This window comes from Engystomops pustulosus, chromosome 1 (assembly GCF_040894005.1).
Source record: "Engystomops pustulosus chromosome 1, aEngPut4.maternal, whole genome shotgun sequence".
Classification (NCBI taxonomy): domain Eukaryota; kingdom Metazoa; phylum Chordata; class Amphibia; order Anura; family Leptodactylidae; genus Engystomops; species Engystomops pustulosus.
Window position 1 is genome coordinate 232,753,677 of NC_092411.1, and position 14,266 is coordinate 232,767,942.

The window sequence follows — 14,266 nt, forward strand, 5'->3', positions numbered from 1 at the left end:
ATTTGCTTTTTCTGTAGGTATGAAGATATTGTTCTTTCTACAGGTAAGGATCAGAATGGACTACAAGACTGGTAATTAATACAGTATTTAAGTGTTAATTGTAGGCTAGTCCTGCTTGGCAGGTGTATATGAATACATTATTAAATATGCAGTACTTAGTGTTAGGCTTGTAAGAGCTGCCAGTATTTCAGCCAATCCTACTAAGCTGTATGAAACACAGGTCCCAACCCACATGCCATGATAAAATACAGGATTTACTAAGCATGTGAGTTCATTAAAGTCACTGGCAAACCAGCAAGCAACAACTGAAGATGAAAAATCCAGTCTTGGCTCTACTGTCTTTTCTTTTGGACAAGATCTTATTCTTTGCTAAACCTAAACCAAGCAGCACTTCTAAAACTGACAAAAATGGTAACTTGTACGAGACATCACTGTATAAAAGAGGCGATCTTCTGGAAGTTCCCCGCACTCTCTTTGTCCATTTTGGCATCTACCTTGGAAACAATCGGGTGGCACATTTGATTCCAGACATTGTTCCAGCTTTAACCTGCAAAAAGACTTGTGTAAAGAAAGTTGTGACTAACAAGAGATTGGTAGCAGGAGTGCTGGCTAAAATAGCTAGTGTGAGAGTGGACAATGTGCAGGATTTCGCTTATGGCGCAATTATATTAGTAAACGAAATGGACCGACATATGCAAAATAACCCTCTGTCTAATGAAGAAGTTGCTGAGAGGGCTGAGAAACTTGTGGGGACCACATCTTATAGCTTGCTCTGGGACAACTGTGAGCACTTTGTGACTTACTGCAGATATGGTACCGCTGTGAGCTTACAGACTGACAAGGTAAATAGTTAACAAAACTTTAATATTTGTGTAGTTGACTTTATTGGGAGCAGCGCCTCTGTATCTTCTAGCCAGGGTTTGCTGACAGGTCTGTCACATCAGCATAATGTCACTTAATGTTACAATATAAAAGAAAAGACAACAGAAATTCTTGTAAGAAAACACTTGACTACGAAAGTGTAGAAAAAATTAGAAAATGTGTGTGTGGAGGAGACCTTACGGTGTATGCACATAAAAGGCTCTCACCGGCTGTTTGCATTGCTAACATACACCGCAGGGGGCTGAACAGAGATGCTTTCTGTAATGTGAGTAAGCTTTTTGGGTTTTGTCAATGAGCTTCTCAGGGTTTCCTCCGACCTGTTCTCTGATGGCATTTCCTAATGATGACCGCATAATCCAATAGTAGATAAAAGTAAACATTCTCTAATTTCCTTCTCCAATCACTATACTCAAAGCTCTCAGGCTAAAGCGCACCTAAACAAGCACTGGTAAAAGACTAAACATTGTGGCTAAGTAAATTAAGCCTAATGGGGCTAGAAGAAAATGCCAGGCTTAACCCATTCCTGACTGGCCCTTTCAACTGGTAACCAAGCCAATTTTTGTGTTTTTATATTGTTGCATACTAAGTGCCTCAGCTCTTTTTAGTCAACGTAACTTGTCTTTTTTGCAGGCTGTAGTGCATAATAATATAATAATAATATCTCATTTAATCTTTACTAACAGCGCTCAGTGTGACCACTCAGGGTCTGCTAACATTTGTGGGAGCTCGCAGCTGATGATCCAAGTTGCCAGGACCCAAAAAATTTTCTGTAGAGAAAAGGAGCAGCAGCACACCATGGATCAGTTCTTCTTTTTTCAGCAAACATGGTTTTCATTAGAAGTCCCTAGTACTGCTGCTTTTCTTCTCTGCTACTAATAATTGTTTAACTTTAAATAACTATTTTTGGTAGATAGAAAAGAATTAAAGTTTTGAACTGTTCACCTTGAGGATTAAAAGATGCACATTACAGCTATACTGAATTTCTGTAGATTTTTTCAGGTGTTACTACGTTAGTAAACTAAACAGTGGAGTAACTGGTGCAAAGTCCTGTGCCAAAATGTATGGATTATTGCACCAATCTTCTCATATGGGAAAGTGACACATTATGGGCCCCCTAAGTCTCTTGGCCCCTTTGCGACTGCACACTCTGCACCGCCTCAAGTTACACCCCTTCTAAAATAACCTTTTTCTTCAGGAAACCCCTTGCTGTCAAAACCATGAATCTGTAGCCAGCAATTGTAGCAGGGACTTTAGTCATTGGATCCCCTACTTGGATGCCACATGGATCATGGCATTGTCAGCCTCTAAGGCCATATGGTTTCTGTGCTTGATAGAAATAAGGACCAGGAGGCTAGAGAAGCAATCAAACAGGAAAGCTCACGTCTAAGTGTACTTAAAGCTTTGTTGTTATAATTGTCCATAAAAAGGTGGCACATAATCTTATTGGACCTTCAAGTTCCAAACCCAAAGCTGCCACACTTGGAATACACATATAGACTGTTCCTGCGGAAGTGTGCTGTGTATATTCTCGACGTCCTGTCAGGTTTTCAGTAGGTCTAAGCCCTGTCAATCTTTTCTCTCAGTGGTGGTGCACCTATGGCATGGGAGATAACACTCAAAGCCATGCCTGTGGGCTGTCACCCCAAACAGGTTGAGTGACTGAAGGCCTCCTCCTGCACACTTGGATAGCCCAGGATGTGCTGTGTTCAGCAATATTTTAAAGTAACACTTGCCCAGGCTTTCTGGGACTGGGGGAGGAGCAAGCAGGTGTGGAAAGGGCTGGATTATCATTGGAATTTTGTCTGTTCAAGTGGACCCTGGAGGGAAGCTATAATGATAATCTGAACTTCTCCTCCTTCTTTCAATAGTATTGGTGTCCGAAAGATGCCAATATGATTGAAACTGTGGCAGAACAGGGATCAGTAAGTTGCTCATTGAATTGCAGTGTCGAAACCTAGTGATAAGTATATGGGTTTTTGGCTGTAGTTTGAGCACTTGGCCTCTAAAAGGCTCACCATCACTGCTCTAGGTCCTGCTGGTTGCAATATCTGTGGCCCCTCTCACTTCTCTTAAGTCTCTTCAGTTTAGGCCCTTTTCTGCCCTCAATACTGGGCACCTCCAGGGGACCGTGTGCTAGTTTATGTGCCCTCACCATAAGGCTGTGATGATAAATATTTCTCTATATTTATATGTGCGCTGCTTTCTGGAGTTATGGGGTTGTCTGTGGTGAACCTTTGCTGTTGCGTGTCTCTTCAACACTCTCTCAGTATCTGTCCTAAGGACAGATGTGGTCACTTTTATGTCCACGTTCAGCCTGTCTATCTGGCAGGGATTGAACCGTACAGTGGCTTCGACTGGATCACATTATAGCAAAAATAACACATTATAAACTGGTAGAAACCAGTACATATTAATATAAAATCTTATATTAATCTGCTTAAGCACTAAACCTCATTTGGAGGGGCCTAAAGGTGAATTTTGGGACAAGACATATCCTCTGGTTTTTGTGTTCTTATATATGTTTTCACTCTTCAATGAACAATATCCTGCATGTGTTTATCTCAGTGAATAGGAACACTACACACTTGGAAACCTTCCAGTTAAAGATAAAAACTGAACCAGCTCAATCATAGATCTTAAGATACTTGATAACTAAGTCACTACCCATAGGCATCTATGCAGTTTGGTCTATTATCCTGCCTTGGGAATGCAACTTTTTCTAATTTTTAGAGAAACATTCTTAACCAAAATCTGAGAATCTGAAAAAACCCTGAACCATAAAGCCATCTTCAAAATGCTATTCAACAACTATTTTTTGTTACACATTCAAAAACTCTTGAGCTACCTTACTAAATGTCCTATGACATTAATAATAAAGCTCTTACTGAAAAGAACCCCCTTCTATATCAGCACTGTATTCAGGTCTCATTATTCATTTTGACATTCTTATACATGTTCAATTCTAATTGAAAAAAATGATGACATGCGGGACTAGTAAAATAAAACTAGAAAAATAAAAATGCCTTTATACCTTTTTACTGAATTACAATTATGAAATGTCACTTTTATAGAAAATCATAAGGCCGTGACATCCAAAAATCTGAAAAATTTAGTCATTCCATTTCTTGTATCTTTTAGAGCCAATAAACATTTATGGAGAAGTATAAGAAATATCATTTACATTATGTAGCATATACAGTACATTCTCAAAACAGTCATATTATAAAGGAGCAATAAAAGCGGATTGTTTCTCTATGATAAATTTCCATTTCTTGTACCTTTTAAAGTATCTTTGGTGAGTTAATAAACGCAGTTAGTTCAGTTACTTTCAACTTTGTGGTTCCTGATGCCATCCAGGAACCAAGTAAAGCTCCTTTAATCTGATCTTTGATCTAATAAGTATCATGTGGAGATGATAATGGCCTTTTGTAAAATGTCCCTTTTTTAATATTAATCAGAGCAATTTCTTAATGTTTCAATACTTTTTATCTATTAGTTGTGTGCATCTGATCCTGTGATATTCCTTTTGGTGAAATTGCAGCATTCAATATCAGATATCAAATTTTCAGGTCAACATTAATACCCCTTTAGATCAGAGACTCATCCCATATTCTGAATGATGATCTCTCATGTACCTAAATTTCAGTCCCTTTAGCAGGTATAACACATGTATCACCCAGATTGTGAAATGCTTTGCAAACTGTTCACATACCTGTTGTTCCATTACGTAATGTATAGCCATATATAGATCTAGTTTTCTTTGTAAAGTGTGGGCACGCCTGATTTTTAATCTTTACACTTTGACACATGAAGAACATTGATTTATGAACAATTGTGTCCATATAATAGCTCCAGTCAATCTACGAATTGAGGACATCTCAAAACAGGAAAGCCCAGATCCCAGACTTTAATAGGTTGTGTATGTTTTTTTCATGTAGACACTTGTAGGAAGTATTTTACAAAAAGAATGGAAATCCTATGGTTATATATATATATATATATATATATATATATATATATATATATATGTATATATATATATATTACCAGTATTAACGCTACAAACATAAATTTCATAGTAATCTACTTTTAATCCACTAAACTAGCAGCCCTCTGAGGTTAAAAACAAATTGTCATTTTTTTCACGATTTGAGTCCGGCTCGGAGGCTGGAGGGGGAACATTAAGGCCGGCTTCGCATCATTCCGCTCTCAGTCCGTGAGAAGTGCTGTGTCACGGACTGATCACCATGCTGCGGACTGAACTCTGTGCATCATATTATAATATTATTATAATATTAATTGTTTCCCCAATATTTAGCAGAGTCGACTGTCGCCATTGCTTCATATTGGGGAAACAAGAACTCCATGCATTATATCAATAATATGGACAGAGTTCAGTCCCCAGCATAATGATCAGTCTGTGGCACTAGTCACGTCCGTAATCACATGCTGATCACGGAATAATGTGCAACTGGCCTAGCCTACATGCCTATATCTTGGGCTCTACCGTAGAATTCAATTATCTGAGTGGGGTTGACTCGGTCTGACTCGGTCATCTCCGGTTGATCTCATAGATGTGAAAGGAGGGCAGTATAAGTGCTCAGCGTGCCACTCCATTCGTGACAACAGGATACCCCTTTTCCAAATAAATAGAGAGTCCTATTTTCATGATTGTAGGGGTCCTAGCTGCCTGACCTTTTACTAATAGGAAATTATTCCTTAGAGTCCATTTTCCTTAGAACAGTTCAGTTGATTTGGGAATAAAGGAGTTATGGACTCTAGCAGTGCGACAGCATGACTTTTGGTTGCTGATGTTACTGTGTTGCTGGAGAATTATCAAAGACAGAGGGTCAGATAATTGCAGCAGCACTTCCCATACTGTGTTCTCTGCAGTTGATAAACAGAATTTGACACATGTAGCAGAGAGTTCCCAATGTAGAAATGGAACTGAGTGACTACAGCTTATCTCCCATTTATATGCATAGGATAATCTGTCCTGTCCACTATACAGAGAATGGTCTTCCTGTTTCATCTTCTATTTAGCAAATGTTGAGATCAGCTGATCTGAGGTAAAGCGGATTCCTTGGGAATGATACTTAATAGTTTTATTCCTATAAGACACCTGTACAGTAGGAAACATAGTTGCTCCCAGTTCTATTCTACCGAGATACAGTATACACTTTTTTTCTTTTTAATGACTTATGCAGGTACATCACAGCCTTCCACTGATTGTCCAGTTAAAACCGAAGAATTAACATTCTTTCTGAGAATTTACTTGGATTATTCCTTCAGAAAAAGACCTTTCATTCAAACGTTGGAGAAAAAGTTCAAACATGGTCCATCATAAGTTTGCTACAGCTATTCGTTGCTTCCTTTTTTTCCTGATGGAGATTTGCTATGGTTAAAATTGCAACTTTATTCTATCCTATAAAACGGCTATTAGTGAGTGAGATATATGTATTAACTTTGTTTCCTTAAAATCAATCCAGAGCATCCTATCCAGAGCATGTCTTTGTTTAGACTTAGCTAAGCATTCTTAAGATTTTATTACGTGACGTTTTTCAGAGACATCATGATAGCTAAACCTGTTGCACCTCTTGCTTTGCCAGATAGCCTGGAAGGAAGTATCTAGTTAAACGTCGTTTCTCTTTGATGAGTAAGAACAATTATATACTTTCACAAAAAGAAACCTGGAAAACCAGGAAATTGGGCCATAAACTTGTCGATTCACAAAGCACAGAGTGGTGTAAAAGGTGTATGCGTTCTGCTTCATTTTACGCTGGGAGTAGGAATAAATTCTTACCAAGTAGGCGTTATAAGGTAATCTTTTGTGATGCCTTGTTAAGATAGCACAAAAAAGCCTGGCTAATGGCTGATGACAGCGTGCTGGCAGCCTCGAAGGGAAAAACTGTCTGTATACAACAGGATAAAGGATCAAGTTCTCTTTTCTCCAGGCCTCAATGGCTCAGTCATTTTTCAGGTAAGATGAATGTGTCTTCCCATCTATCATTACTTGCAGGCTCTCTGGGAAGTTGAAGCCCTGTGGGTTACTAGTGCATTTACTTGGCTGCTGATGTTATTAGCTACCGAATAAGGAGCTTTGTTGACAAGACAGAGCTGCCCCTTTGTGAGCTTTGTTCCTGGGGTTTATTCATTTACATAATGGATTAGCATGTATCAAAATGCACTTTAAGGGATTGCTCCATTTTTTTTTTCCCTGCTTCCTTTTTTCATGGACTTAAGAAGATGTTACGACTGTAGTTGCTCACTAATCCTAGCTCAGGATTTAATGTAGTGATAAAAGTTACCTGTTTAACCCAAACATTTCTATTGTTACATCTTTACTAGGGAGTAATAAAATGCTTGCATTCTTACAATACTTCTGTGGAATTTCTTTTTGTGTAAGTAAATCGAGTGCCCAGCATTATTCTGTAATAATGATATTTACTGTAGACTGTAAGCTTTGGTGAGCAGGGCCCTCCACTCATCTAATTATGTTATTACTCTGTGATGTCTTGTTTTATTTGTATATGTGCCCCATGATCTGTACGTCGCTACGGATTATGATGACTCTATATAAAGTTTTATTGTTATCTGCAATACTACGTCCTCTATCACCTGTAATTGCTTTTCATTCATATTTTCTACATTTATACTTCAACAGTACTATTGTTTTTTCACATTGAGTTACTCATAAGATTTGTAAGAAGCATTAGAAATATGTGTAAACCAATGCTGGTAAGTAAGTGAACCTGCATTGCATACTGTCAGTAGAATGACTGACACTATATGAGATAGATTGAAGACTACCATACAAGGACAAAGGCAGCCACTGCTGAAGTGTTACTATCTTATTCTAGTCACATCTACTCAACGCACTGATCATCCGTTTTACTAGATGCTTTCTCACAATGGAGTAGATACACAACTGTAGTACTGTATGTTTGAAAAGCAGACGTTGCTGGGGAAATATTACATAAAACTCCCCAAATAGTACTGAATATTAGTTTTCCATGAAATTTATACATTGCATGTTAATATTTGTATATAACATACAATATATGTATCCTAAATATAACTCATAAATATATATATATATATATATATATATATATATAAATAAATTTATAACACTATAGTTATAAACCTGTAACTGCATATAGTTTGAATATCACAATTATATTTCGAAATCTTTTAGAAGATTTTACAAATTTTTGTATCAATCTGAATATTACTCTAAAAGGACTTGTACAATGATTTTGTGATTTGTTATGGTGCTCTTCAAAACAAACTATGCAAAATTGTTTATTTGGCTCAGAACTTTTTATAAAATTGCAAGAAATGTATTGTTATAATGAATGCTAAATATGTAATTTTACTATGTGTAGTATAGTTTATGGAATAACACAGTTTACACTTTCCCAGTATGGTTTATGCTGTAAGTAGCATTTTTTGCCATTGTGACTTTGTGTTATTTTATATATTTTCATCATGTAAATGGATACACTATTGGATACAATGATGAACATTTTAATTTCCAAAAATTAAACCAACACTAAAGCAAAAAATGAACAATTTATTGAAATGATTTTATAGTATTTTGTCTTGCATTTACCATGTTTAATGAATGCCATGAAGGGTGACTCCCACATTAAATTTGACCAATGCTCTCAGACTTTTCTTAGTGATGTCAAGAGATTCTCCCCCATGTGTCTAACAAAAAAACCCAGATTAGCATGAAAGACAACAGTGCAGTTGATACATGCCTTGCAGAGCTCAAGGTGAGCATCATGAAATCCCTTCTGGTAGGAATGCTGGTCTTCATCTTTGAGAAAATCTTCATTTTTGCTAACTTGAAAAAGTTTAACCTGGCAAAGAGGAAAGTCGGAGGAAGAAGTGATATTAAGATTTGCACACTGAAGAGAGGAGACTTACTGGAGGTCCCCAGGACTCTGTTTGTTCACTTTGGGATCTACTTGGGAAATAACAAGGTTGCCCATCTGATGCCTGATATCCTTCCTGCTATTTCAGATGACAAGTATCTGACTGGGAAAGTTGTCACCAACAAAAGACTGATCCTGGGCGTCTTGGCTAAAGTGGCTAGTATAAGGGTGGACACTGTGCAGGACTTTGCCTATGGTGGAAGAATAATAGTTAATCACATGGACAAAAGTTTCAAGACTAAACCTCTTTCTAATGAAGACGTGGCTCAGAGGGCTGAGAGACTGGTGGGGGCCACATCATATAGCCTGCTGTGGGACAACTGCGAGCACTTTGTCACTTATTGCAGATACGGGTTTCCGGTGAGCTCTCAGACTGATAAGGTAACCTCAGCTTCAGAGGATTCATGCACACTAATGTCTGTGCTTTATACAAGTGGATGATGTTTCATATTATCAATGGAAATATCATTTTATTTCCATTTCTTTGTATTACTGTATTCATCACTTAATCTACAATGTTATTTGTTTTGTTTGCTCTTTGAACTAAGAAATCTATCAAATAGCACAGAATATTAAGATGCTTATATGTTACAGAATTGTGTGTGTAACCCTTTCTTGTACATTCATGGTTAGCATTTCTTCTTTATGAGCTTTTATGTCTGTGTTTGTCCCGTATAATTACTCTCTGTAATTACAACCCCTTCAGTGCCGCAGTTTCATTTACACATAAAACGGGTGGAAGTATAAAGTACAAAGTAACTTCTTCTTTTAAAGCTGAATTTTATTCCCTTTATTGCTTGGTGACGTATACCTGGTATTGTAGACGGGCCTGGAACAATTCACTTTAATTGTTAATAACCTTTAACCTCACTAATAGTTAAATAGTTCCTGTAGTAACAGCAAACATAAAACCCTGTCTGGGCCTTGTTCTATCTGCTAGGAGTCTGTGAAGGTGTTACTTCCACATAATTGTCCAATAAAACGATTACTGGGATTTTCTTCTTTGCTTTATTATGTGGAACAAATGCCTATGCTGTGTCTATCACAGGACTGATAGAATAACCAGTGAGATGTCCTGCATGGAATAGACATCACACATCTATTCAGTCATTTTCGTTTAATATTTTCACAACTATAACAATTTTTGATATATTTTTGTTATTAGCTTTTATGGTATTGTTTTAGCTTTGTATACTGAATATACATCATGTATAGAACACATTCAGAAAGCGCAATCACTGATAGTAGATGTAGTGTATGCAGTGCAATAGATTTGGCTTACATCTTACATGAAGTTAAGATACTTTCTCTACTTTAGGAAAACTTAAGTTTTTGTGCCAAAAACTAGTGCATTCCATTAATGAATTTGATATATGTTCAGAATCCACTTAGAGAATCCTTTTTTCTGGACACGTCTGGCACATTGGAAATAGTAAATTCTGTCTGATCCCTGCGTACATTGTATACAATATGATTTACCCTATTAGTAGAAGTCTAGTAAATGCTGGCGTAAATTACTCTACAAAAGCCACACAGAATAGTTTAATTGCCCTGTGTATATGTGTTAATATTGGTGTTCCATATAAAATTTTTCATATAGAGAAGGTTAAACCACGATGGGAATCACTTATCTTTAGCTCAGGACTTTATTGCTGTCTTTTTTGGGGGGTTGAGGGTTGGGCTTGTTTTATTTTAGAGGGTGATAAATCTGGAATCTGATTCTATTGTTGTTGTTTTGGCAACTTTTTAAGTTATGGAGCATCTGCTTCTAAACTTTTTAGTACTCCTGCAGTGGAGTACGATTTTTTTATGCTTTAAATATTATCAACTTTTTTAAATGTTCATTTCAAAGATGAATTAGACACAACACGGAAAAACTGTTTGGGGCAAACTTTGCTGCGTGAAAAATCTGTTAATGTTCCCAAAAAATCACAGCTATAAGAGAAAAAGATAAATGACCCATAAAGACTTTTTCATACATTTCAAACATAAATGTTGTAGATATATCATTATGACATTGATGCTGTAGTGTATTACTTATAATATTATTAATATTCTTTTTCTTTTTTTGTTTTAGTTTTGTGACACAATAAAGAAGATTATTCGGGATCAAAGAAGTCTTCTGATCTCGGCTGCTATAGGAATGGCATTGACACTTTGTTTGGGAGTGGGTCCATTTACCACTCTTCCAAGTTTTCTCATTACCTTCACCCTCTGGATGGCTAGCTGAGCCGGGACATGTGTGATAACAAATGACCAAATCTGCAATGTGCCCTGAAAATGTGCTGCATGCACTTTGGGTAACTTTCATAGGAATGGGAAGTATCAGCCGAACCTGCAAGTGAAAACACTGCTGATCACTAGCTATTGAGTACTGTAGTATACTTTGGGGAAGACTAAAATGTTCAAGTTGTTACTATTATTATTTTTCTTCAAAAGATAGAGTTAACATTTATGACAAAGTGAGACAAAATGTCCCCATTATATTTAAGGGATAGCAATATGTTCCATTAAGGTTATGCCTTGTACCCACAACTGTGTATGGGGCTGTGATCTGGCTATACAGATATCTATTGTATGATCACTGTGGTTTTAGCGCTCTGCACTGCAGAGGAGCCGGGTGGCCGTGCTGCAAAAGATACAGCAGGCCCCCCCAATTCCTTTTCCATCTCTACCTGGCTGAAATGTAACGCAACCATTACTCTGTATGCATCCTGTTACTGCACATGACTGTGTCCACGTAGCCTAATGCAGAGAATTTTGGTTTATTGACCTGGGTGGTACGTGAAGTATCTTGCAGTTGTATATTCTAGTTATTGCCTTGATGGAGAGGTCTACACAGATCCTATCCTCAGAGGTGCCTTCAAGGGTAGGTTATACATCTAAAACATTATTTGGGAAGCAGTTGTGAGTACAAGTCGTATTTGTTGAGTTTTCATTTACAATATATTTATTTTGCTGTTCACTAAAAATAACACATGAAGAATTTGAAGTACATCCACAATTATATCACATTTTTACCAACTGGACTGTTTTAGGTAGAGGAACACAATTTTGCTTGAACTATGGAAATCAATAACAAAAGTGTATAAAGTAAATTTTTTATTGTAATTGTAATCATATATATATATGTATATGTATATATTTCTACTAATTTAGGATAACTAATTTGTGGAAATGCTAAATTTCTACTATAAACTTATAATGGGTTATCAAGGAATATCAATATAGCTGTAAAGCTAGGTCATTCAAATTAACACTGTGTTGGACAGTCACACAGTCATGTATAGTCTCTAACATTGTAACACAGTTCTCATGCATAACATTGTTATTATATATGTGCTGATTCAATGGATAGCACATGGACATATTCATTTTTATTGGATCATACACATGGCTATCGTTTCCACAGCTCCATATGTGTTGTGTTTGCCCGTGAATACCCTACAAGTGAAGGTAAAACAGAGTAAAGACTGTTTATGTCAACCCTTTAACCACAAGTGAAATAGCAGTAATAATGCCATTAAGGATGTATGATGAGGGCTCATGGGCTCAGTCATCTTCATGCATAGCAGGTGTTTTCTGCATTATGTACCCACCGCCGATAACCACCATCATTGCTGACACTGATAGCGGGTGTTTGCCATTAGTTAACCCCCCCCCCCCCCAACCCTATGACTTGATCAGAAATAAAAAAAATAATAAAGCATAAACATCTTAAGTGTCTCTGCTTCCCAAAATGGCCAGTCATTCAAAATATAAAAAGGTAATTCCCGTTAGTGAACCCTCGAACAGAAAATAATGTCCAAATTGCCACTTTTTCACCTGTTTACAAGGGAAAATTTTACATAGGAATAATTTACATTGAAGTATGAAAAAGCCTCAGAATATGGAAAAACTAAAGAAGCGATTTGTACAAAAGATTACATTTTTTATACAGTGTATTTATGAAAACATAATAAAACCTACATCAATTTAATATCTCCATGACCATACTGACTCCAAGAACAAAAGTGACATGTCATTTGGAGAGAGCTGTAAACACAGAGCCCATGGATTTTTAAAGAAGGAGATCAAAAAAGTAAAAATGGGGGACTAGACTAGATTTAAGAGTACCAACCAAAACAATTGTTAGTTTTAATTCATATGAGTGGAAAACCCAAAATTCCCCTCAGTAAGATTTATTACAAGTGTTACATGTTTTTACCTTGAATCGTATCCAGTGAATGTTTTATCACATCGCATCTGCTACAATGTGAAATAAAAAGCCTATGAGTGACTAACAACTATAATATCTTGTGATGTTTGGATTTTCCTATGATATGTTCTTTCAATAAAGGTGATCCCTGACTTAAAGACAACCCCTAGTTACAGAGAGACCTCTCTGACCACTGTGATCTCTGATGAATCTCTATGGATGATTATAGTTACTGAACTTTAGTCCAAGCCTGCAATGATTAGCTGTAATATGTCTGTATTGGAGTTTTATTCCTTCTTCCTTTGTCAACACAAAATTTTTTTAAATCTTATTATCAAAGGGACCAAAAAATTATTTGGCTGGGGTTACATTTAGTAAATATACTGTACCTGTTCTGACTTACATACAAATTCAACTTAAAGGGAACCTATCAGCAGAAATTGATCTAATAAACCACTACCAGTATGTTGTCAAGCAGCTGAACGCCTTCTAGATCATGTTTCTTTCACGACTCAGTGTGGTGGAATCCTTGAGATGTAAATTGGTTGTATAAATTCAAGGCGGCAGAGATTTTAACACTGAAGTCAAGCTCTTTCTTCTTTAGAAAGCCCCATTCACTGTAACTGATGGTCCTGCATCCGGAGACATCACTAACCAGATCTCCTGAAGTCTGATGCATGATGTCAGTCACAGAGGAGGAGGCATCCAGAACTCCGCACCTTGACTTCACTGTTGAGTCCCCTCCTCCTTGACTTTACACAACCAATTTAAAGCTCACTTCAAAGATGATTTTCTGTATGATGCCACCACACAGGGCCATGAAAGAATAACTAAAAGGTGTTAAAATGCTGGACAATATTCTGGTAGTGGTTTATAAGGTCAATTGCTGATTGACACAAGAACAAAACTGCAGAACCTATCTTGTATGTAACCCAGGGTCTGCCTGTACTTTTAATGGATCAGTGGCCACCGATGCATCCGACACACCCATTAAAAAGCAGAGCATGCAACATCCCGTGTAGCTATATAAATTTGACCCTCTGCGTGGGGATATTGTAGTTGTGGGGATTGTACAGCTTATTTTTGGCGTTCTTTAATTAAATAATTGGAAAGTAAAAAGCAGAGCATGTTCTAGTCAGTGCTGAACTAAAACAATTATGGCCACCGACCACCTGTGGGTTCGTCTGAGGGCTGCCCAAGTTTTCTACCTTTAGAACCCAAAGCATGATTAACATTCTCTAGA

The 14,266-nt window shown here is 37.1% G+C and overlaps 1 protein-coding gene across 5 annotated transcripts in view; it reads left to right on the plus strand.

The window, feature by feature from the left end:
• Nucleotides 1-12,461, plus strand: part of LOC140075257 (lecithin retinol acyltransferase-like) — a 35,081-nt gene extending 22,620 nt beyond the window's left edge. The window contains exons 1-3 of one of the 5 annotated variants that reach the window (XM_072120901.1): nt 212-509; nt 8,874-9,206; nt 10,903-12,461. In XM_072120901.1, the coding sequence (XP_071977002.1) occupies nt 312-509; nt 8,874-9,206; nt 10,903-11,055 (684 nt within the window). In that variant the 5' untranslated portion in view covers nt 212-311 and the 3' untranslated portion in view covers nt 11,056-12,461. Of the gene's footprint in view, nt 1-17; nt 44-211; nt 843-6,360; nt 6,863-8,466; nt 9,207-10,902 lie in introns of those variants that run through there. The other 4 variants (XR_011849378.1, XM_072120894.1, XR_011849379.1 and 1 more) reach the window with 4 other exon arrangements.
• The last annotated feature ends 1,805 nt before the right edge of the window (nt 12,462-14,266 follow it).